General features: G+C 41.6%; 1 protein-coding gene across 9 annotated transcripts in view; it reads right to left on the bottom strand.

The window, feature by feature from the left end:
- Window positions 1-25,083, bottom strand: part of NRG1 (neuregulin 1) — a 285,176-nt gene that overhangs the window by 125,620 nt on the left and 134,473 nt on the right. For 5 of the 9 annotated variants that reach the window (XM_071730306.1, XM_071730300.1, XM_071730301.1 and 2 more), the window contains exons 2-5: window positions 20,877-21,054; window positions 14,493-14,617; window positions 6,438-6,488; window positions 3,533-3,583 (exon numbers count right to left, since the gene is read on the bottom strand). In XM_071730306.1, the coding sequence (XP_071586407.1) occupies window positions 3,533-3,583; window positions 6,438-6,488; window positions 14,493-14,617; window positions 20,877-21,031 (382 nt within the window). In that variant the 5' untranslated portion in view covers window positions 21,032-21,054. The remainder of the gene's footprint in view (window positions 1-3,532; window positions 3,584-6,437; window positions 6,489-14,492; window positions 14,618-20,876; window positions 21,055-25,083) is intronic. The other 4 variants (XM_071730308.1, XM_071730311.1, XM_071730304.1 and 1 more) reach the window with 1 other exon arrangement.

Genomic DNA, 25,083 nt, shown 5'->3' with positions numbered 1-25,083 from the left:
CTGAATAATTGTGACAGGCAAAAAGTCTTTCATGCCGCCTTTTTATATGCTGTATCTGCTATTCATTTGATATGCAGGTTGGAATCTGTTATTGAACCACGAGAAGACAAAGTGCTATGGAGGTGCCTTGCTGTGCCAGGCTTGGAGTCTGCAAGTTAATTCCAGAGACAAGGGATGAGCAGCTCCAACTGACACATTTCTTCTCCAACTAATTTTTCTTGTTTTTTTAAATTTCTGTGCAGGTCTTAGAGGCCAGCACAGGGAAGTCTGTGTGAAAATGAGATTAAAAATATCTAATGAACAGATGACCAACACTGTCTTTTCCTCCAGCCAAAACCTAACCAAACGTGCTCTGCACTCTTCTGAAAAAGAAGGCACAAGAAAGGTGGGATCAACTTCCTACCTGTTCATCATTCATACTTGTGCCTCCAGCTGGGCATCAGATCATCCTGCCAGATAGTGGACAGTAGGATGCATGCTTCAGAGAGCACGGTCCAAGCACATCTGCTGCAATGGTTACTGGCTCAACACCTTGCACAAGCAAATATGAATGAGAATCCCATCGTACAACAGTAGGCCCTGCCCCTCTCCTAGAGAAAGTGCCTCCACAGACATTGTAGGGAGCAGCCCTTAGTATGTAGCATAAATAAGGACATGAAGGTAGTGCTGCATAGTTCAACTAAGCAAATGTTTCTTTCTGTGACAAGCAGGCAGAAATATACTCCCACAGCTCTGTGTCTGTCCAGTTTCTTCATTTCCTACTGCTGCAAATGCTCAGCTTTTGATGCAGCTTAGTGCTCAGACCGTGGGTTTCCAGAGTGTCACTGTCCACAGGCACAGTAAGCTAAGGTGCTTTAACACTGCTGCTCTGCACACTCATACTGTGCTGTAGGTGATTCCCATGCCAAGAGGAGATTTGGTCACTGCAACCAGCCCACCACCATTTCCCTTCTCTCTTTTTGCTCCATACAGATATTCCTGCAGAGCACCTCCACCTGGAGTCTGTGTAAAGTGCTGATGATTCTAACCCAGAAAATCTGATTGCTTTTGGATGTCTTTCCAGGCATGTCATAACATACAAACAACAATGCAAGTTTGGGGACCATTTTTTCAAGCAAAGAAAGGCTGCCATATGTATGATATTTTTTCCTGTCAGAGTGAGAAGCCAAGATTCCTTTAACAAGTCCCAAAAGAATAAAAAAGGCCCCCACATTTTTATTCCGTAGTCCAGAGTACATAGTTGTCTGAACACATAAAATCAAGGTACTATGGTGGAACCTCAGATTTACTTTTTCCACTTCAACTCCTGAGCAGAAGAAAGTCACAGGGTCATAAAGCACTTGTTTCAGAGCACTGCAGTCCTGGAAAAAAAGGGGAAGAAAAATGTCTTCCACCCCCAATTTCTTCTCATTTGCTTAAGAATGGTGCTTAGCAGTGAAAGGACACAGGGCTTTAAGTGCTGTTTGGTTTGCTTACTTCCTTCAGATGAAAAACTTAGACAGCTCCACTGTTATGTAAAATGAAAGCTGTAAATTAAGTTTTAATAATGCACAATGCAAAGTAAGTATATGTGGAATAATCCTACGGTTAGGGTGGAAGAGAAGGTGGGAAGCATTTCTACCTGTCAGGAGCACCTTTAGCAATCAGGACTATAAAATATCACATTATGAAACAAGACACAAAAGTATGAATTTCCTCCTCCTCACTTGTGTTACTGAACTCTCAACCAACTGACCAGCCCTTTATGTGAAACTAGGAATGCATAACAGTCCTTCCCTTCTCCTTTACTTAAGAATGGAGAGACACTCTCAAAACAGGCTGGATTTTGAGGAGCCCAGGTACATGTCTGTCACTGGAAAACTATAAGAGCAGAGCATGCCACACGTCTGTCTGTCTTTGAAAACCTGGGAGAGAGAGCCTACTGTATCACTCTGCTGTTCCCAGGTCTTTTCCAGTGTTTGAGCAACAGTGACAGTACTGGCATGTTCTCTGAAACATCTGCTATTGTCTGAGAAGTGTAAGGAAACTGTTTATTTTATCTCCTGTAGCTGTTGCAAGACTGACAGTGACAAGTGTGAAATGGACATGTCCCAGTGAAATTCAGAAAAGAAAAGCCCTGAGCAACTTTAGAATAAGTACGTGGACTCAACTCCCCCACTGTGGACCTTCACATCTGTTAGCAATAAACATTTCTCCCTCCCGCTTTGTACTAACTTTCCTACACAGCATAGGCAGCAATATCTAATATTGCTCTTTCTTCTCCATTATTTATTTCAGTGAGGTGTATAGTGCTACATCTGATTTACACTGACACAACTGAGAATAGATCAGACAAATGGCTATTTTAAATTGCTCTGCGAATTACTCCTTCCCTAGCAGAAAAAGACAACCAAAAGCATTACCTCTTCTCACCTTGCTGGCAGAAAGCTCCTGTATATTTTTTGATAAAATACCAGATTTCTAGAATTTCCTCAACACACTTAACCCACTAATCAGTCTAAGACCTAAGAAAATCTAAATAAAAAAATAATATTTTGTATCTCATGTAAATTATGAAAAATGTTCAGAATACTGTGTCCAGAGACATGGCTTTGACCATTGCCTCTTGTGCTGCTACAGTAGGTATTAAGTGGAATGTAAAGGCATGTGTATATAGTTTGTTATAGAGCACAAATCATACAGAAATACTGGAACTATCAGGGTGGATGGAAGGGCTGGTCATTCTCACCTGCCATCCCATTCCTCGCAGCTGGCAAATCTTACTGCTTTACCTTACCTCTACAGTCCTGCTGACTGTGATTGTGTGAAATATCCTTCCAAACTGCTCAAAACCAGGCTGGGTAGATGGTGGATCTGGGTCTAGAAGAGAGCTGGAGAGCCCTACCTGGTAGTTACCAAGGGTGAATTATGGCTGTAAAGTGTGCTTCCCTGGGAAGCATCACTACAGAGGACGAAAAGAGTCACCTTTCCCTGTAGCTCCCAGAGTGCTTCTAAAATGAGCAGATTGACAACTTCTCCAGAAAGGGGAAATTTTTCTGGCTCTCTGTTCCAGTTAAAGCAAGACAAAACATGTCCTCACCTTCCTCATCCTCTTCCTAAAGGCAGTGAGGTTTAATATGCACTAGTTGGCATGAGGATAAGGGGAAATGCACTCCAGTTGGGGATGTCTGGACCTGAGGATAATCCAGACACTGTAGGCCAGGCATGGAGGCAGAGGAGACTGTTTGAAGGTGTATGTTGCCTGGGAAGGACAGGACAGGGAATTCCAGGTAGAAAACATCTGAGCTGTTTCCTCATCTTTTCTATGAGCAAAGACAAACTCTGACATTCAGGAAGGAAGGTGTTTAGCCCTCAATCCGCAAAGGATGTAGCTCTTATATATAGCAAATAACAACAGCATCTAGAATCTTATCCAGTCATTCTCAGCCCCTTCTTGTAGGTTTAGCTAGAAGCACACTTTTTTCTGATATAGGAAGTGAGGCATGTACCTCAGAGTCTTGCAGGTAGTAACTTAAAACTTGTATATACTTACAAGAGGAAGTGTTTGCTCCTTCTGTTGAAGCTTGTATCCTAAACATGGGTTCTGCAACATACAGAAGTAACAACAAAGTTGTAAGAATGCAGCTACGGCTACACTTTTACAGGAGGAGCCTGAACATCTTCCTCCAGTAAAGCGTTCTTTTAAATTTTTTTTTTTTTCTCAGTAATCAGAAACCCACCAAAGCAGAAAAAAAAGAAAAAAGAAAAAAAAAGATAGCTCAAGAAAGCAAAGAACTTCAAAGTTGGTACAGCATGTCCTAGGCCCACCGTAAATAACCAATTACAGCAAAAATGCTCCATAGTCCTAGAAGGGAAGGCCAGGACAAAACTGGCAAAGAGAGAGCGGTTTTCAGCTGTTTGTGGAAGCGTCAGAAGAAAGGGGAAAGCTGTAGGTCTTGCAGCTCCACATGCTGACCCAGGAAACATAAGATTCTACTTCTCTCGTAACTCCAAATGGACAGTCAGGCCAGCAAGTCTATCATAACCATGGCTAAGGACCTCTGTGGCTTGAAAGCAAGCAGGGTCCATGAGTGCCACTACCTCTGCAGAGAGCTGTAACTGGCAGGGTGAGCAGAATATGTTCCAGACCAAAGCAGGACACAGCACCATCCCCAAAGTGGTTACAGACAAATTAAAAACAAGGAGGCATTCTCAAGATGGCAAAAAATCTTGTAGGACAGCTGAAGGAAATAGATCTCAATACGCCACACAGAGGAAGCACTCAGAAAAGTTAATGGAAGAAGCAGCCTAGCCAAGAATTCCTGAGATGTAGGAACCCAACCAGAGAAATGTATTTGGGTGGCTGCATGGGCTTTGACTGTCTTAGAGCCAAGCAAAACACATAGCATTATGCATGAGTAAAGAATTCAAGAGTACTATGAGCTGGAAGGAAGAGTTTGCAGAAAGAGCACCTTGCCTAAGGTGGCAACGTGTGACACTATGGAGAAGGATAAAGGAAGTCAGGGTGGTTAGCAACCAGCTTGTGCATCCTAGGGAGCTAGTCAGGCACACTACATGCTCTCTGGTGAAATACCTAGCAACAAGTCGTGTCAGGCAAAAAAGATGAATCTAATAGACTCTGGGTTTAGGCAGAGTAAAACCACACTTAAAATTTAAGGTAGCTCTGTAAGGCCTCCTATAACCAAAAAGTGGCTGCAGCAATACTTCAAGAGTACTAGCTTTTGGTGATTTAAACACTAGCATCTCACAATAGCTTATTGGTAATTAAAGAACAACACAGTAGTAACTCATCTGTATTTGCAAGGCCTGGAAAAAATCAGGAGCGCCTAAAATCCCAGATGCTATTGGTAGCAGGAGACTCCAGTAGTGACAGAGAAAGCTGGACCCAGGATGGGTGAGAATAGTGGGAAAACCAGCACTTCGCCACGTTTGGGACTGCTCCAGCCACACAGTGAAACATAGTCAGGGCTCCATTAGAAGACCTCGAGAAGCAGCTACTGAAGGCATTGCTTTCTGCTTTGTTTCAGGACAACAGCATGATGTGCTGCTTGGCATGAAATCTGCCAGTGCAGCAATTCATCAGGAATGCAGCCAGACTTTTGAACATCCCAGCCTCCTCCTCTCCAGTGGCACAATAGAAGTAAAGAGAAGAACAGTACTGTAACAGCAGGCACTGAAAGGGACATAAGCAGGGAAAGAGACCACTCAAGAACAAGAAATCTAGTTCATGGGAAAGGAGGGAGCAAAGTGCGGGGACTGCATTCTTGCAGCACAAGGGAGAAGGCAAGACCAGCCCAGTGGAGTCAGTAACCAGCGTGTCTCCTCTTCTGAACAAAAATGGTTCCAATGGTTACAGGACACTTGCTATTAGCTATGTGGTCTCATACATATCCAGTGAAGCACCACTGACAGGCCCCACTGAGAACATGAAAGAGCATGGGCACATCCAATGGCTCTTCTGTCAGGCAGCAGTGCCAAGATTTCAGAAGTAGGTCGCCACACACGCAGATGCATCAAAGGAAAGGCTGCAGGCATGCTAAATGTAAAATCTGGCAATCATACTGTTTTCCTTGATCTAGCCTACAAACACTGTCATCTCACACTAAAACCTGTCTCTGCCAGACATAGCTTTCCCAAAAAAGCTAGCAGGACCCCAGCTTCTTTGCCAAGCAGGATATGTGCATCTTGTAAATCCTTGGGATGCTCAGCTTACACACGCCTATCTACAGTTCCCTCAGCCAAACTCAGCAGTAGAGACAACTGCTTGTATTGTGGCCATATATGAAATAGTTCTAATAGTTAAATTAATGAAAGTGAGTTCTCACTAGGGTCACTTTCAGGAGTAACTCTGAAGGCATCCAACCTATAACTGCAGTCAGGATGTTGAAAGCAAAATTCCACCAGCCTGAAAGGAAACCATTTGGAAAAGGCTTCTAGTATGCCAAGGCAGCTTCACAAGTTGTTAAACTACTGACAGTGAGTTACCTGTCTACATTCACAGGACCCGCAGAGCTGTCAGTAATTGTATGTAGAGCCCTGAAAAATAGTAGTCTAGGCAACAGACTTTCGGGAGGAAACATAAATGTGTCTATAAACTGCAAATTCATATGCAGCTGCTTGGATTTATAGGAACAGGACCAACAAGTGCTTTTTCAAAACACAGTTCTAAACAACTCAAAAAATTTTCTAATGGGCTGCTGCAGACTGACAGCTCATCCTCAATACAGCTCCAGGATATTGAAAAGTCTGCTTAACCCTTCTTCATTCATTTCTCAGCTCCTGAAGCAGCTCCAGTATTTAAGGTGGTATGCAGGTACTGAGATGCTGGATGCAGGTGAATTGTTCTCTGCCAACAGGAAGCAGTTGCAGTGTTGCAGAAGCAGTTTCAAGAGGAAATAAAGAGAAAGAGATAGAAAGACTCTGTTAATTTAACTTACGTGAAGAAGTTTTTGTCCCTTCTGTGGATACTGGTATCTTGCTGGTGCTCTCTGGAAAACACAAGAGGCAACAAGGAGTTATAATATGGAGTCAGATGATCCTCTAAACTGCATTCAACTCCAAGAACTGATAAGGTAGAAGGGTAAAACGAAGCTCAAAGAAGCAAGCTTAAATTCTGCTTTAGTGGGAAGAGGCTTCAATCAGACATCAAATCGCAGGTTTCCTCTTAGGAAGAAAATGAAAATCGATGGTGTCTACCAGTAGGACTGAAGAAAAAAGCCTGTTTCTTCTGAAGGAAGCTCGTTGCTCCATCTCTCATTCTCCTCTGGGAGTAACTGATCAGTGGCAACAGGAGAAACCATGCAGATGGCTCTTCTTCTGGAAGGCATCAGTGTGAGTATTCACTCCTTATGCTTCTAGGCAGCTAAATTTTGCAACTGGTAAGTACATCCAGTAATACCACTTGGCACTTCAGGGAAATGTTCTAAGTTACACATGCAAGCCCAGACTCCCATGAGACTACTGCTGAGGGCTCAGGGATGGAAATCAAACTGTTGCTTTGCTGAAGAGGTGAGAAAAATTGCTCTTCCATACCTGTCCTACAGAGATACATTACTGCTAGTGACATACTGTCATGGACTTCTTGTACCCACTTGTTGAACAGGCTGACAGCTAAGGAGGATGCTGCTGCCATACTTAGATCCCTGCTGATGCCTTGCAGAATGCAGAAGAGAGAATGCAGAGAAAGCCTTTGTTTAGGCTTCAGGCTTGTACAGATACCTCATTCCAATGACACCATACATTGATCCAAGTGCTGCTAATCCCACAAGCCAGAACTGTGTGCAATTTCTTAGGTGTGAGTAAGTCATCCTTCAGCTATGTCAACAACAAGCTCGGCCTCTTCCAAATTCTCAGAACAATTTTCAGCCTCCAATTCAGTTCAATACAGCTGCAGAAGTTTCAATCACAAAGCTAAACAGCCACAAATGCCAGGGAAGAAATCTTGCCTTGAATCCTCAAGGGATGCCTAGAATTCTCTGGTAGGTTGAAATAAAAAAGCGATTTAGAAAAAGTCTCATAAGAGATTTAGGAAGAGGGAGTTTAGGAATGTTTTCACTCTGTTCTTGGATTCTAGATCAGTTGGTCCTCTGCTCACTCTCTTCAGAATCCACAGAAACTGATCAGAGACAGAGCTCAGTCCAATTGTCTTCCCTTCAGCATCCCTCTCATTAAACCTCCATGTTGAGCTCGTATTTTTATTTCTTACTTCCCATCTCTTCTTTTGTATTTTTCCATTGTGGGGCAGTTTTCTTCAGCAAATACTTTCTTTGCCCGGTCAATATGCCCCTGCTGCATCTCACTGATGTGTTTTGCAGCATTTTCCTGATAGCCAGTGATGTGCAGCATGGAAATGAGTATCATAAGTAAAATTTTTAGGGTCAAAACCTTTGCACTGGGTCTTGGAGCACAGTGGCCTGCAGCCAAGCAGCTTTCAGGGCTGTTTTTAAGAATGGTGGCAGTTTGCTGTTGTGCAGCTGGGTTGTCTGAGCAATCAACCTTTCTTAGTTACAAAAGGAGAAAGAACAAGTCTGACAGCAGCATAGCTCAACATCTGTCACAACTGGAGTAAATTTTTCTTTTGCCATTAAGGAAACCATGCTCCATTTAGTGCCCACGCTGTCCTTGAAGTATTTCTTATTGCCACCTTCCCAGCCCAGCTGTGCCAGTGTGGATGTTGGCAGGAACCATCCCTGCCTGTGGAAAATACAACCAGAGCCTCTCACACCTGACACGTGCTGCGAAACAAATCTGGGAAACATGGGGTAAAGTCACACATTACCAAGCCCTGCTAGTAACATTTATGCTAGCAACATTAACAGTGGATGCTAACATTTAGAAAATGCAAAATCTGTGCTTCCTGAGGACAGTAAACTGCAATGGTAAGATAGGCATTTTACTCCGCCTGAGAAGAGCAGCATGGATCCACACAACAATCCATATAGACACAAGAAGCAGAGAGAAAAGAGCCTGCTTGTTGGGAGCCATCAATACTTGCCTGAGGTGGAAGAGCTGAAAGCATTTTTCAGTCATTGTACTTGCAGCTTCTGCTGTAGCCTGCTAAGGTATGAAGACAGCAGCCTGCAGCCCTGTCACGCTCAAGTTCCCACAAGAAGCAGCTGTTTCAGATGCTCAATCCACTTCTGTTCCCCTGGAACTTCTAGAAGCACTTCCTTCTGGTGGTGGTGTTTCCCAAAACTGGGTATGCTTGTGCTGGGGCTCTCATGTGTAAACATTCAAGGGAGGACAAGAGATCCTTGTTTGGGGATGTTTTAGGGGACAGGTCTCTGCAGCCTCGCAGTCCCATTTTCTTAATAGTCTGGCCAGATTCATCTCCTGCTGTCTCTTCTGGCAAGGCAGAAAACAGCCCCCTCAGCCCCCACAGGACTCACAGCAACCTACCACATTGCTGGGCTTGATACCTTGATCCATTCTTTCAACCTTTTTTTTAGGCTGCTGAGAGGAGACAACTCAGTTCCTGGGAAACAAGCTCTTCTGAAATGCCTCTGAGGAAAGCAGGAGGGTCCTCCTCCTCAGGAGAGACTTTTTCTCCAGAGATAACCAAACATCTAACAGCCCTACAGCAGCTGTTATGAAGATGCCTCTGCAGGTCCTCACAATCCTTTGCCCCTCCTCTCCCCCCTATATTTCATTTGACAAAGATCTAATGAAAAAAGCCTCCTTGAACAAACTGAAGGGTTTTGGTTGAAATGGCGAATTTTGATTCAAGCCTTGGAGGCAGCTCAGAGAACAGGGACAACATCACAGGTAGATCTGCAAACAAGATTTCTGTCATCCTGCAATTTCCTTTCTGGCAGTGATATAAGACTTAAGTCTTCTGCATTGATTGTGCCATTCAGATGTCACAATCTGAATTACATGAAGAGTGACAAAAGCTAGCAGACACCTTGAGAAAAGGGGACAATCTGAGACTTACTCGGTCTACTGATGGCAGAGTAGGGAGTAGGTGTGAGAAGCTGTCTAGGGCCACAGTCTGAGACCTCAGAGGCAGTGGGCACATGTGGTCAAGGACACTGCAAGATTCAACAGATAAACTGACCACTTGTTCCTTAAAACTATTGTGCTTTTTACCTTTTTCCTGGTTCTCCAAGAAAGTGCTGCCCTGATTTGGATTAAAAGAGCACTGCTCTCAGTTCAAATATGTCACATTACAAGGAAAGGTTCAGAGCTACTTTTAGGGGAACTGGTATGTCAAAGACAATGATGGCCACATTTCTTTGTGTATCAAGGCCCAAGATCACTGACATTAGTCCAGGCATGCTAAGAATAGCTGAATTTCAGCTAAGTTAATTAGCTAAGAATCTGACCCATTACACCAGCCAGTTTAAAACAAACTGTGGACCAGGTCACCTGTAACTATGCTTGAGAGAGAAAACATACACTGATCTCCTGGTTTAACCAAGTCTCAGACAGATTAACGTATGAGTAGAGGCAAGAGAGAATACTTCTTGTATTTAGACTATTTCATAGCTGGACACATGCTCTACCAGTATTAGATGCAAGATGCTGTTTGCATTTAATTATTTCTCTGATACCTTCTTGAAGGTGGCTACCTTCAGAAGAGGAACAGCGAACTGAAGTTTAACAAATTATGAATATAAGATTCTTACTGCCTACAGTAAATCAGGGCTGTTAGTACCACTGCATGTCCCACGGATGCTACATCAGAAGCCTGCATGTGCCACTAACTCTGTAGCTAATGAATTTATCAAGTTTTACCTCTGTCAACAGTTGAGGTTATATTAAGAGGTCACCTGAGCACTTCTTATTCCCTTCAGTGCAAGCAAAATTGTTCCAGTCACCCCCACTGATGATGTAAACTACATCACCTCACTTCGCACAGATGTGCAGGATGAGCATTCACACAGTATCATGTGCACAACGCAGAAGTTACCCAGCACTGTTGCCTGCTAAGTTCTGAAATACCTCCACAGGAATTCACCTTTTTGCATCCTGAGTCATTCTAGGCACAGAAAACATCCTTAGAGGGGCAAAAGATGTAGGGCAACAGGTTTTAGTGGAAAAGGCTAACACCCCACTCAGCTGTGCTGTTCTCAACACTTGAGAAAAGGACATTTACCTAGTTGTCTAAATAAGAATATTTGTGACCAAGTTTTCATACACGAAATCAAAAACTTTGGCATGAAGTATTCTCTCAGTGTTTTTTATTAAGCACAGTAAGGTCTTATGTTCATGAAAAAGTCTGTGAAAAAATTCACTGCAAGAATTTTGCCTGGCTTAAGTGACAAATTAGGATGCAAAACAGCAGTTACTATTGCATTAGCAAGCCCGTGCATTATTTATACAGTTCCAGGAGAACTTCATGCCACTATTCTGACCTCAATTACAGTCTTTCTTAGGGGAGATACATGACTGGGAGTGGATGAAAATAAGAAGGCAGCTCATATCCTGTGGGCAAGTTATACTCATTATAAATTTAGAAGAGAATTGAATAGCTCCCAGTGCTTGCTACAAAGACTGGTAAAAAATAGTATTTGTCAACCTATTTTTATATTTATTGAATTTTTAATCCAAATGCATGGCTCCATATAAAAGGCTTTCTGTTTCTTTCAGTAATAATGAGAAAATTTGAAAGCGTTTATAGGTTAATACAGTTTGTGTGCATCCTAATACAGTCGTGTATGTGTTTATGTGTAGCAAAAACTTGCACAAGAGCAAATTTGACAGTTTTAAGTAACAGCAATATTATTAACAGTAACAGCAGTAAGGACAGGAGTTATTATTGCACTGCCTACTACTATGTAAGATAGAAAATTTTATTATTTTATTATTTCATAATAAAATAAAATAAATTTTATTTCAAAATAAAATAAAAATTTTATTATTTCATTTCCTAGAAAATTCATTCTAGGGATGAGACCAGGAAAAAAAAAGCTCTTTGCTCATTGAAAACAATGAAGACATTTTTACAATTGTTTTATTGAGAAATTTTTATACAATTTGAAAATGAGAATTCAGACTTGTGAATTCAGTGGTAAAGGTGTGGCTTTCCCAAGCCTCAACATATTTGCTTTGTTCTTCTTGTGAATTCTCATAATACTCACTGCTAGCTGATGTTAGAGAAAAGGCATCACACTAGGCAGACCTTTGATCTGTCCCTAAAGTTCCCTTTTGTGGCATACATCAGCAAAGAAAATTTCAACTAAAAATTAAAGTTTGGTAAAATTCACAGGAACTACATCCCAGATTCTTATTCTTAAAAGCACTAATCTTTTAGTGGAAAGAAAAATAATCCCATGACCAGAAATGCCATCACCTTATCTACCCTCAATCTTATAGCACCCAGCATAAAGGGAAAGCAGGACCTAGTCTGCAGGTAGCAGGTCACAAATAACAAACATGACCAGGTGAGGGGATTAAATTAAAGGTCGTAATTAAAGTTATGGTTCACATAACAGAGCAGGTCAGTATGACAACAAGAGTAAAGCCCTCTGACACTTCTTTCTTTACCCCAGTGCTGCCCTATCTGATGGAGGTGGAGTGAAGCAACACTCCTGCCTACCCTGAGAGGTTCAGCCCTCTCAGATGTCCACAGTCTCCTGGGCTGTACTAGACCCCAAGGTCTTATCCAAAAGCCCTTTGGCTGGAAGTAAACAAATAAGAGCTAAATACGCTCTCTTTTAAAAACAAAACAAACCAACCAACCAACCAAAAAAAACCCCCAAAAACCCCAAAGAACAACTCTCTCTTATAAATAGTTCAGGACCACACAGATATGTAAGACCTGAGTAATGACTGCCCTTCAGGGCTCATTACCGAGTTTGGATCCCAAATCTGTCATTAAGCTAGCAAGGGGAAGAGGTCAGGGAACGTGGGGGAAGGAGGGGTGAGGAGGTCACCCACACAGGGGGTCTGTCCCTGTTAGCAAAGCAGATGTTGCCCTCTGAGGCCTTAGGGATCCATTGCTCTTAAGACGCCAGATGTTGCCTGTGCTGTTCCTCAAATCCAGGTGGAAAATTTCATTATTAGGAGGAAAATTAGGAAAAATTTTACTGGTAATTTATAAGCAACATTAGGTAGAGAGGGCTCAGATGTATGTGTGGCAACCAAATATGCATGATTGATTTATTCATCCAATGAATGCTGCCATGCCACATTCTAGATTATCAAACATCACTAAGATGTTCCCATTCAGATATCACGGAGTTTCAAATTCAGATCTTTACAGACAAGACCAGCTGCCAGGTTTAGATTGGATCCGAGCTTGCTCTCATTCGAGGGAGTTAGCATGCATGGCTGTGTTTTAAACAACTGAAGTTTCACAATAAGATTAGACAGATTCTGACATATCAAGTTATAAACATAAATAGCAGGGCTTGCCTACAAACATTTTCATTCAAAACCAAACTCCCTGCAGCAGGAGTGTTTTGCTGTCATTCAGCATACCTCAGAGGAAGTTGAAAAATCCATGTCATGAAGCACAGGAGTGAGGTCCACATACACTCCCCAGCCATGTCACCATCCCTTGTGTGAGAAAGTAACAAAGGATGCCCAAGCATTTTTTTTTTTTTTCTTGCTCTGTATTACTGCTCAGGCACAGTTCCTGCAGCTGAGTTTTGGAAACTCCAGTGTCTTGGAAACAGTATAACAGCTTTGGTGTAAGCATATAATGAGAAACCAAAATTTGTACTCATGGAAACCAAGAGCATTTACAAAGCTACACAGAAACACCTACCCATTTCCCCCCCTAATAACATTTTGGTAAACAACACTTGCTCTTTTATACCACTCTGTTAACATCTGATTGTGATTATAATACCATACAGCTAGTATGAAATCCTAGCACTCAAGATTCTTCAGCTGATGAAACAGAATAGGAAGTACACAAAGTATACAAGTCTGTATGAGAACAAAAGAGCAGATAGCCAAAGACAAATCCCACCTGCAAAGTTTTACATTTGGTTTTCAGTTTATTTAAATGCCTTTCTGCTGTTTCAGATCACTGTGGAACAGGAAAGCATCCCCGTTATATTCCCATTGCAACAACATCTTTAAGCCCATCTCAGATACGAACAGAACTTCTGCTTTGCTTGCTAATGAGGGCATGTTCCTTTGATAATTCACAACTGGCTGGACAATAGAGTTTGACTTACCAGAGCTGAATTTGACTCTGCAACACTTATGAAACAAGATTTCTGAACTGCAGCCTCTAATGCACTCTCAAGGAGAAACAGGACTGCTAAAACATTTGTGTGCAATGGAAAACCCCACAAAATCCAGTCAGAAGCAACTGGAACTTCTTGTAAATGAAATGTAAAGAGGTCCCATAAAAACAGCAATCTATAATTTTAAATCATTTGGGAAAGTCTGAATGCTATCTGCCTCAAAAAATAAAGTTTAGATCACATTACCTGAATTAGAGAACCTGAATTACATTAATGCCTTTGAATAATATGCCTTCAAATACATTCATGCCTTTCTTATTACTATTTTAGAAATCAAACAAAAAAATATATCAGCATCTGTGAAAGTAGAAGCAGTGGCAACCAGAGCCATACAAATATTACTTGAAGACAAAGAGAGGAGTTCAGGTTTAGAAGTCCAGACTAGGACATTCTTTATGTTACGTGAAAGCTTCCCCATAGACCTACAGTACCTCCACGACTCATGTGTACTATGGGAACCAGGCTAATATTCCCTGCCATTCATTCTCTTCTTATCTTGACTGTTTAGACTGTGTCCTAGACTTCATATTGGCAAGTGTCTCACAGAAAATGCTGACCTCCCCAGAGACCCACAGGAGGCATCCCATTTCTCTGAGTAAGGAAAACCAAACATCTCAACTTCATACCAGACAAGTCAAGCCTGATCAATTTTCTTAGCACACCTAATAGATTTCAGTGTCTCTGCTTCCACATCACTTGCAAAGCTTTCCTCTCCTTCTTTTGTCCTTGTGGCAACTTTAATACATGGTCTTTCTGAACATGACAGTTAAATAAAGAGCTAAGCCTTACCATTGGTGTCCGTGATGATAACACTGGCTTTAGTACTGTCATTCCCTAGTTTGCTGCTCACTCTGCATGAGTATTCCCCAGCATCGGCCAAGGTGGCTCTGTAAATGTGAAGCTCTGAGTATTTCCTGTGAAATCAGAAAAAAACATGTAAACATCCCGTACTAGAGCACCAGTCACTGCATCAACTCTTTTTTTTTTTTTTTTTTTTTTTCTCTCAACAGAGAGTCTTGACTTTCATTCTTACTGACAGATTAATACTATCCATGTTTGAAAGAAGGGAGGAGAAAAAAAAGAACAAAACTCTCTTACAGGCTACTGGAAAACAGGCATATTAATGAACTCAAATGAAGATACTTGTCTATGTTTTTCTGTTTGACAGAAGTCTTTGTTCTTAAAGGAAATATGAAAAACAACCTTTCTCTCTCAGCTGAATTGCTGGCCATCCAGATGCCATGGAGACAGGCATAATATTAAAATAGATTACCCTTTCCTACAGGTTCACATTGCCAGTAGCAGAGTTCTGGGTAAGTACTGTAGTTTCCAACATCTGACTAAATAATCATGAGATTAGAACACACCACTCTCTCTAACAACCTCTGAAACCCCAATAGTAAATCATTCTCCGGCGCTAACAAAAAAATATGGGCAGGAGCACAATTTGCATGAAGCTACATTTTGTTCCTGGCTCACAGACATAATTTAATCAGTCTCCAAGGTTTTAAGATTAGATTTTAAAATGCAGAACTCTTCCCTACCCATTAATTTGGTAGGAACATGTTCTGGTGTCATTCAAGGGGTCCCCAACTCATGTATATGATGGCACTAATCCCATTACCTAGACTGCAGAGAATGACTAGCTTGGGGAAAATACACATATTACTGCTGTTCCCAGTTTCTGTTTAAAAGAAGTCCTATGAGTAAATTTTTGCCTGTAGCAAAGCCTGCTCATTTATCTACAGAACAGTCATTTAGTTGAGTGCATAAGCATTGCTCCTGAAGTTGGCCTACCCCAACACGAACAACTGCTCCCAGGAGCCAGGGGTTCTGCACTCTAAACCTCGTTTCTAGCAATGAGTGCTGAGCTAAGCAATGTTTGGAGAGTTGATTTGCATCAGCACAGCCATGTGTCTGTCCTTGCTCTCCTTGCAGAAACCACAACTGGTTACCCCTTCTGGGAACCATTGAGCAAGGCTTGCTTTAGAACAGAAACAAGTCTGTTGTATCAGGTGGGCTACTGCAGCAACCAAAATGTTTCAGCTCCACTTTCCAAACCACCCTGGTAAGCCAGCTCTCCCTCCAGCACAGTAAATTATCTCATCTGTTAGCAAACATCTTCATATGGGCAGCTCACCCTTCCCTACCTCCACATGAAGATCCTACCACTGAGGAGTTAACACTGTGGCCCTCACAGTATGCGAACAGTGTGCTATGTAGACCTCAGCTCTGGTAGAAACCCTTAACAAGAGTTTCCCATCATATTCTGGAGGCCTACTTTCTTGAGGCCACTGAGCTTGCAAGAAGGAGAAGCAGCCAAAATAGCATTAGCAATTTCCACAGATTTGCTTAAACAGTAAGCAACCGAATAGCTGACAGGGTTCCTTTCTCAAGCAATGTAATCAGCTCAGGTCCCAGGGCTGCATAAAAAACCAGACCCTGGCTGGTGGCAGCCGTGAATATATGAGAAAAAAGTGCTTGAGACACTGACAGAAGTGTCCAGAAGGTGAAAGCTGCTATCTCTTTGGGTGGGAATTTTGCACCTGACTAACAGCTATACTTATATCAAAGAAAAGTAGCCTGCTCTTTAATACTTCTGCCAGTCATCTACACACCTAATTTTGTAATAGTCTGAGGAGCTTTCCAAGACCTCCTGGTAGTAGAACGCACCCACCTAACAGCTTCTGTGGACATGCAATATTTGCTGTATCCCACAAGTTATATTTCAGCCATGCTTGCAGACATTTGTCTAGATGAGGAGAAGGCTGTATCATCAGGGTGCTTCAAATGGCAAAGTAAACAGCCTCAGGTTTTTTTTTTTTTAGCAACTCACCTTAACCCAATGATAAGCAAGAAGCACAGCTGCAGCTTTATGACTTTTATTTGACCACCCACTCTATGTCTGCTGTAGCCTCTTTTCCTCTCCATATGGTATTAAGTAATACTGATGCAAACCATCTTTATGGCACTATTGGCTTTAGAAGAAACTCTTTGCCACGCACATTTATTTTTAGTCTGTTTTACATGATGCCTACAGGAAAAGGGAAGGTACTGTGTCTTCCTTTTATGATTTTAAGATTACAATAAAATAGGTAAAGCAATCATGTCTTAAAAATCTACCTCTAATAAGCCAAATTTGCTCTTTGTTTAAGAAAAACTTTGTAAGGAGTTTTCTCTCTGAGAGCATGAGAAATAAGATGAATATTTATAGCCTTAAGAATACTACTGAGACATATCAGGACAGAACTCAAAATATTCAGAGCAGAAGATGACACATTAATGGTTGCAAAGGAAAGAACTCCTAGAAATACACAGCAGTATAAGGCCATGATATAGGATTTTGTATCCAAATACTTGTCCTTTTCTCAAGCTGTACCATGGTAGACCAAAAAATGTCTCTCCCTGCAAGATTTTCTTGCACTACGTATCTAGCTCACTGCCACTATGACACTGCTGAGCTTGTATTCATACATGAAAAGGAAAGAAATACATCCACAGAATGCAGTCCCAGCCCACGTTATCTGACTGCTTGAATTCATTTTGTTTCCAGCCTCCATCTGTCATCCAGAATTGCCTGTCTGCGGGCAAATATCCAGGCTTAGCTTGGATGAAGCCCAAGGCACAGGGCACTTGCACACAGTTTTCTCCCACACTATTGCATCCAAAGCCATCAGCTAGGGGAAGTGGCAATACCTTTTCTCCACCCAAAAAATGAAACCCTGATAAAGGAGTCTGTAATGTAAGGAAGACAGCTTGACTCTGCAGGGCACTGTACCCAAAACAAAACTATGCAGGTTTCACCCGCATCTGAAATCAGAGAAGGAAACTTACATGTTACAAGTTCAAGTGGTCAGTCATGGGGAAGTTAGCTAGCAGGTGAAAAGCCCTTGCTTGTCTTGTGTCTGATTTTTTTGATATACATTGACACAAAGGAATAGCTTAGAGCTTGGACACATAAATCACTCAATCATGACATCATGAATCATCTGCAATCATAAGAGGAGCAAATACTCACTGACTGCATGTTCTTACTCCATGACAAATTCAAGGTGAAAAGTGAGTGCTTTAAATGCCTTTCATTAATATTCAAACTTATTTAGTCTCTTGAGTTTCCAGTGTAATGAGAATGGGCACAGTTATTTTGTGAGATTCAAATGCTGTACTGTCACGTTACCAAATGTCAGGGTGAGCTTAGAGAAGTGATCATTTTGAATGCAAGCCTGTCTTAGGTGGCCAAGCTTTGAGGAGGCCTCTATTGCCAGAGTCTTCTAAACTCTTAAAAAAACCTCAGAAAACTCAGCCAGCATTTGCCCCACTTCTGCAAATCTTTCAAACCCGTAGTATTCACAATGACCAAATACCCTCAAAAACCCACAAAGCTGCGTTATTATCTTGTCCATGCCTACTCCACACGCAAAGCTAAGTTCTTAATTTTTAGCTTCTGAGCTAGACACTTCATCATTCTACCAGCTAGTTTTACAGTTTGTTACAAAATCTAAAGGTAAATAGCCAGAACTCAGAAACATTTAGTTTTCTCCCAACAATGAACAGAATCTTTTCTGTCATCACACATTGAGAAAGGTAATTTCTGGCAAAATATGAAAATAGCAAAGTCACATCTGGCTGTTGGACATTACTTATGAACTTTGTGAGTTTTTTATAAACGCATAGAAAAGTGTTAATCTCAAGTGTTTGGATTGAAGGAGACAATAAGACTGCAGTACCCTGCATGCTAATGGTTCTTCAGAAACATAGCCTACTTTTTATGTAGCCATTTGACCTTTAAAATAGCCATCAATCCTGGACAGCTCAACAACTGCTGTAGCCTTCCTAGCTGATGTTTTCCCACACTTGGTAATAGTGAAAAATTCGCACTAAAATACCTGTTGTAACAATATGGCAGCATACAAACATGACAAATATTTATCACTGTGCTGTCATGAAAAAACCCACAGAAAATAAGTGGGAAAAAAACTCCATGATCATTTAAATTCATTTCATTTGTGATGGGGTCTTTTTAATACAGCTTTGTTTATATGTATGCGTTTTTATATGTAAATGCATGTAATATGCATGTTTTTTATGCATTTATTTGCACTGCATTTTTCTCAGTTTTTCATTAGCTTTAGAACATGTCCTAAATTTCATCACAATAAAATCTATCTCATCTTAAGCTGTTCACATCAACTCAGTCCTGAAAACACAGAAAAACAGCAAAAGAAGAAATAGCAAAGTCCTGATGTGTCCCCAAATTAAAATCTCAAAGTAGAGAGGCAAAGAAAATCTGTAGGATGACAGCAAATGTCCCTTAACTTTCCCTTTTTTGTACTCTACATTTAGTGACTTTAACAGCTCTAACTGGAAGGGCTTCTCTGTCCCAGACTGACATTTCTGCTTTAAAAACAGAAAATGGAGAAAATGGAGAAATAAACTCCATGAATGATACCCTTGTAGCTGGGCAATCACACGGAAGTGTGAAATCCGGGTCAAAGCCCAGACTCTGCAATTCTGGTGGGGAAATTGGACTTCAGATTGCCATTATCCAGAAAAAGGCCGACTGTTTTTCATTATCTACCTTTTGGGCAATTTTAAATATGTTTTGGCACATGGACCTCAAAAATAATCTCACACATTCCACATCATTAGCCACTAGCTAGCTTTCCTTCTGACAGTTCCTCTGACTTTCGGGGTTGGGAAGGAAGAGAAAGAAGGGAGCTGGCAAAAGGTGATTACTGATTCAGTGCTGAACTGACAAAGCTCAGCTCCAGGTGAAATCCTGGCTCCAGTGAGTTTGGTCAGTCAGTATCAGACAATATGTAAGAAGAGAAAATACTGTTTGCCCTCATAGGCAGCATTGTGCTGCTGGGTAAGATGAGGGCCAGTCTCTGACCTGAACATTTTCTTTACAGAACAGACAGAAAAAATAACTCTGATAGAGACATATGGCCCTGCAAATGGGTCCAATTTGCCAGGCTATCTGCCACCTGGAACAGCTCCATTTCACAAATGCTGGAACAAGACATCACAGGTTCTTTCTTGCTGTCTGTGCGACAATGGCATGGGGGCTGCAGTGATTCTGCTCTTCCCCCCTCCTTGTTTCAACTCGTGCCCCAGGCTCTGGAGCAAGAGGCTGTACAGGAGGACAAGACGTCTGTTTTTTAACCTGAGTAATGCTGAAAGGTCAAGTGCCTGTTTGATTTTGACTGCTGTCAAAATGAGATGAGACCTCATGAGATGAGACCTGAAAAAAACTATGGGGACACTTCACATACTAGAAGGAAAAATCTCTTGCAGAACCCGCCCCATATCCCCTGTGTCTTGTATGAAGAGAACACATGATCCAGTGCAGCAAATAGCAGCCCTGCCTGCTGAAACCAAGAGTTGGAGTTGAAGGGCTGTGTTCACATTAATTTTCATAGCTTCCTTTGCTGAATGAGTAACCACAACTGAAACTTTTTAGCCTAAACAAGAAGGCAGAGACCAAACAGCAAAAGCCTTCTCCTGTCTCAGTGCAGAAAATGTATTGTGTAGCTTCTTCTCCTTCCCAGCAGAAACAAGGCACCAGACCATCTTTTGGCACTGGTAATCAGTCACATGCAGGGGATGCTTTTCCCCAGCCAGGAAGATGAGATTTGCAGGTTTTGCTACTCATCTGACATCTTCTAGATCTGTGCCTTGTGCTGCATGTGCAGAAATGCCTCTGGTAAAGGACTACCACAAGCTTGCATAAGGCAATTGAAGCTAATGCAGGCAGCATTCAGTCATTTTCAAGGACTAGACTGCTTGGAAAGCAAATCTCAAAAATAATTCCAAATCAACATTGCTTTGATGATTTTAAATGTGCTTGGATTTTAGACAATAAGCATAAGTTCTTGTCAGTAGCTTAAAAAATGCCTGTCTCCAAGGTTTACTAGGTAAGATTATAGCCTTTGGCTATCAGAAAATAAATAGAAAATGAAAGTGTAAAATTATTTATGAAATATTTATACCATGCTACCACTTAATCCATACAATAAAGAAAAAATGTCTCTTTTATCAAAATTTCTTCCTCTTTAACTCACAGCTTTTTGCTTTCTGATACAGCAATTGACAACCCCAACACTTGTGTTCAGTTGAACAGCTCACCCCATCCCTCCCAGACCCACTTGTGAGAAATGTTCTTGTACTTACTTTTGTTTTTTTGGGATCTTGATGTTTTCTGGTCTGTTTTTTTTTGTTATTTCCTTCCCATTCTTTAACCACTTGAATCTGAGTGCAGGATACTCTGAAGTGGTTTCACACCTTAGCACTAGCTTCTGACCCACAGCAGCCTCTTGGTTTTTCATTTCCTTCAATTTGGGAGGCACCGCTAAAGAAATAAAAGAATGTGCTGGTGATTAGGTTGTCCTCAGATGGGAAAACAGTGCTAACTCAAGTAAAGCCATGCAAGCCACAGAGGGTAAAATCCCAACTGTATCAGCAACACTTCTTCACTAAAACCTGAAAAATAAGGATAATCTGTGTGTTATTTGTATTATCTGTAAAGCATAAGGGCACATTTAAGACAGCTTATTTTCATTCTTTGGAGTTCTCTTACATGAATTTTACAACCAGCAAGCCACAGGCAGCCTTAGTGAGAACTAAAGTAGTGGTTTAGGATAGGATATGAAGCACAAACATCTCTTAACTGAACATATGCACCTAGACACCAGACAGCACAATGTGGCAGGCAGCCTTTGTAGGCAATATGGAAAGGGAAAGTAAATGTCTCTTGCTGCTTTATTTCTTTTGACTGCTAGGACCCAAAGGCTTCACATGCAACAGATATGGTATGGAACTAAAAGCATAAATATAAGCTTGACAGCCCTCATAATCCGACGGAGAGGCTTTTACTATAGTCTAACATTATCACCTTCATTATACACCTACCTCAGACCTCAGCTTGGCCATATCCTTTCCCTGAGGCAAGAGACAACAGGCTTGGAAGCCCATCAAGAGAATCAATATCAATTAAGGGCATTTTGGACCCAGAAGGGGACACTGCATTGAAAACGCTCAGCCAATGACTCCCCCACACTGAAGGGTGCCAGCTGATGCAGCTCAGTTTCTACTGTGTTACAGCAATAGTGTTCCTTGTGCAGGAAAATCTCAAACCATTTGGGCCTTTCTAAAGACCTCTAATATTTCACAACTAATATCCATTTTTAGCACAGCCTTCAAAAGAAGAAGCAGTTCTTCCTATGAGACATCATGTTTTGTTTGATCCCATGGATTATCTGTAAACCAGCCTCTACCGTGCTCCAGTATTAACATAAACCTTCTAGTTTAACCTTACTTTCCCTGGGGCTTAAGATAACACCTTCACCACACAACCAGTGGGGGCTAATAGTGGGAACTACAGCTGGTCATCAGAGGGTTGATAGCCTGTGAGTCCATTCTGGCTCAGCTGTGCTCTGTTGTTGGTTTGTATCTCCAGAGAGCCAGTATTCCCATGCAGCACCTCTAGCTGAAGTGTGTTTTCTTTCTTGAACAGCTGTAATAATGTCCAAGCAAACAAATGTCCATCATGGCCAAAGGGTTCTCCATAGCACACAGACTGGGACACCATCAGGTCTCCAGTACAGTCCTCTAGAAGAAAATATTCTAACAACCTGGAACAGTCTTGATTATGTTTCGATACTAGTAGCTTCTGTGTTTGTGGAGACTTGCTGGTATCAATTGCCTTTAATTACTATTCTAGACAGACAACAACCAAGCAACACCACCATGACTGTAATTATGAGAGGTGTATATACAGAGCTGGATACACACAAACCCAGTAGGCAGTTGTCTGCTGCAGACAGCAGCATGGCCAGACCCACACATGAGGCTGATCCCAGGATCATCCTGATCCCAGGAAAGCCCAGGGAAATCAGGGGAAGCCTCCTTTTCCTGGAAACTGAACCCAGAGCACAGGAGGATAAGCAACAGGTAAATGTGGTCTGCATTGAAAGAGCAAGTGAGGTGGCACCTGCTGGACTACCAGAATAGGGACAGAGTAGCCTTCAATAATTAAAAACCTCCTAATTATGAAGAAGGTGACAACTTTTCTAAGACTTTTCTAAGGTGGGCATCCTTGGAGATTTTACACCCAGGGTAGGCACATGTGTCAGGGTGGTACTGGTACAGATCAGCTAAGGCCCAGGATTTCATGACCATAAAGAAATCTGCCTCAAAATGTCTTCTTGTATGTTGGCTTTCATTTCCAGCCCCGCCCCTGCCTCCTGCCCAGGACAGTTCTGGAAATTACAGTGCATTCTCAAGGTGCCACCAAAACACTTTTGCTTTATGAAAAACAAATGCCCATGCACCATTCTGAAGCCAGTATGTTAAAGAATATTTCTTATTCTTTATATTTGTATGTGTGTATTTGTAGATATACATACATTTACTTAAATACATGTGTACATATTCAGGAATTTAGCAAAAGAGAGAAATACATTTTGAAAACCACCAAGCTTTAAATTTTCCAGCATAAAATAATCAACAGCCTTGCTACTGAGGTTTGTGCTTCATTATGTTATTAAGGAGTTATAGTCTTTTGTCACTATGTAAGAAAAGGAGCTGCTGAGGAGTGATACAAAAAGGCAATATTCCTGATTTTACCATATTTTACTCACAGTCCTAGTCCATCTAGTTCATATCTTGCATAAATTAAGAGAAAAACCACCACTGTGAGGATTAAAATTTTTGTGCTTAAGGCTTCAAGTGGTTATTGATTTTTCTCTCCATGTAGCAGTACGAAACTGGGAATAAAAGGGAGATGCCATTTTGTTCTTGAATTTTATTTTAATTCAATATTATCTGCTCAAAATGACTTGCAGATTTTTTCCTCCATCAGAACTGTCAATGAAAAAAAAAAGTGTTAAATTAATAGGCTCAACTCTTGCCATAATTCAGGAGCTACCAGGAAACATAAAAGAGAATTTAATCAATGGCAGTGACCCTCACTAATTCACAGTAACTCGCTGTCCAAGCATTCAGGGTCTCCAGGGAAAGCAGTAGAAGATGTTCACAGACATGACAGAAAAGAGATTGTTTAGATTGTTTTTTCTTTTATTTTTCTTTTCTACCCTTCCCCCCTTCTTGTCATTTGCAGTATGTTTGTTTCCTTTCAGCTCCAGTTTAGCAAAAGTTAATCAGACCTGCCAGGCATACGAGAAAGCTTATGCTGATAAAACTACAGCACTGTGTGCTTGGAATGAAATCAGCTACAGCTTCAGTCAACTGCTGCAAGAGGTAGTTGACTTTCTGCTCAGTATGTGCCAATTCTTCAGATGCTGTTAAGTCAGTACCTTTTCTGAGAGGTAAAAATGCTTTTAAAGGGGGCAAAAATACTTAAAATGATAATTAGACATTGCTCCCTATGACACCTCCCTCCCTCTCCCCTCTCTGCCCCTTCCCCCTTTGCCATGCCAGCATGGGTCCTAGCCCCTCTCCTTGATGTGTCTGTCACACAGCACCCCTTAGCATTCTGCTCACTGCTCCTCCTTGATCCAGTGGGCAGGAGCAAAGATAAAGGGCAATGAAAACACTTTCTGCACCCCCATGCATGGATGAAGGTTGAGCCACCATCCAGGACAAGATGACTGAAGAGAGAAGGGAGCCTTGCAGTATTCCCGTGGGTCATGTTTTGGGCTGTGCCATTTTGAGCCGCTCTGGTATGGCAGAATTAGAGCCCTTACATGTGCCATCCATCACAAAATGACAAGGGCCAGGTAGCAAAGAACACAGACAAACTCCCAAGAGAAACAGCAGAAACTAAATGTGGAAGCACACAGAAAGCATCGCCACTTGAACCTAAGGTGAGTTGGGATCCACTGTATCTGTATTCTTTGTGGGGAAAACCAGGAGGGCTTCACATTTTAAAAGTCAATTAGACACACAGAAAGGCACTCTGTGTTTAATCCCAAGCTTTTTACACTCTCAGGACCTCCTCTTGTCTGACAGATTTTCTAAGAAAGAAATCAGGGCGGCAAGAGCAGGAGGGGCTGTGAGAAACCCTTCACAAATCCACAAGCACCTGTGGCAGCAAAAGCTCCGCAATATTTGGAAGACTTAACAGGCAAAAGCAAGTAAGGTGTTAGATCCCTTCTTATTCAGATGGCTTGAATATCTGTCATTTTCTTAGCAAACTTTTTTTTTTCCAGAAACGTCTGTCTGCTGCTGGCCTGCATAACATCATTGCAGATAAGGAACACGCATTTCCATATTCTCTTTGCAAAAGACTCACTGATAATGTGCAACTCTAGATAACTTCTCACTGGAATTTGGTGAGTTTGGCAAAGAACGGTAATCTCCTCACCCTCAGTGTTTGGTGTTTGATTACATAGTTAATCTGCATGGAAGCTCAACACAT

This window comes from Heliangelus exortis, chromosome Z (genome assembly GCF_036169615.1).
Source record: "Heliangelus exortis chromosome Z, bHelExo1.hap1, whole genome shotgun sequence".
In the NCBI taxonomy this organism is placed as follows: domain Eukaryota; kingdom Metazoa; phylum Chordata; class Aves; order Apodiformes; family Trochilidae; genus Heliangelus; species Heliangelus exortis.
The sequence above is the reverse complement of the archived record's forward strand: the minus strand, read 5'-3'. Positions and strand labels throughout refer to the sequence as shown.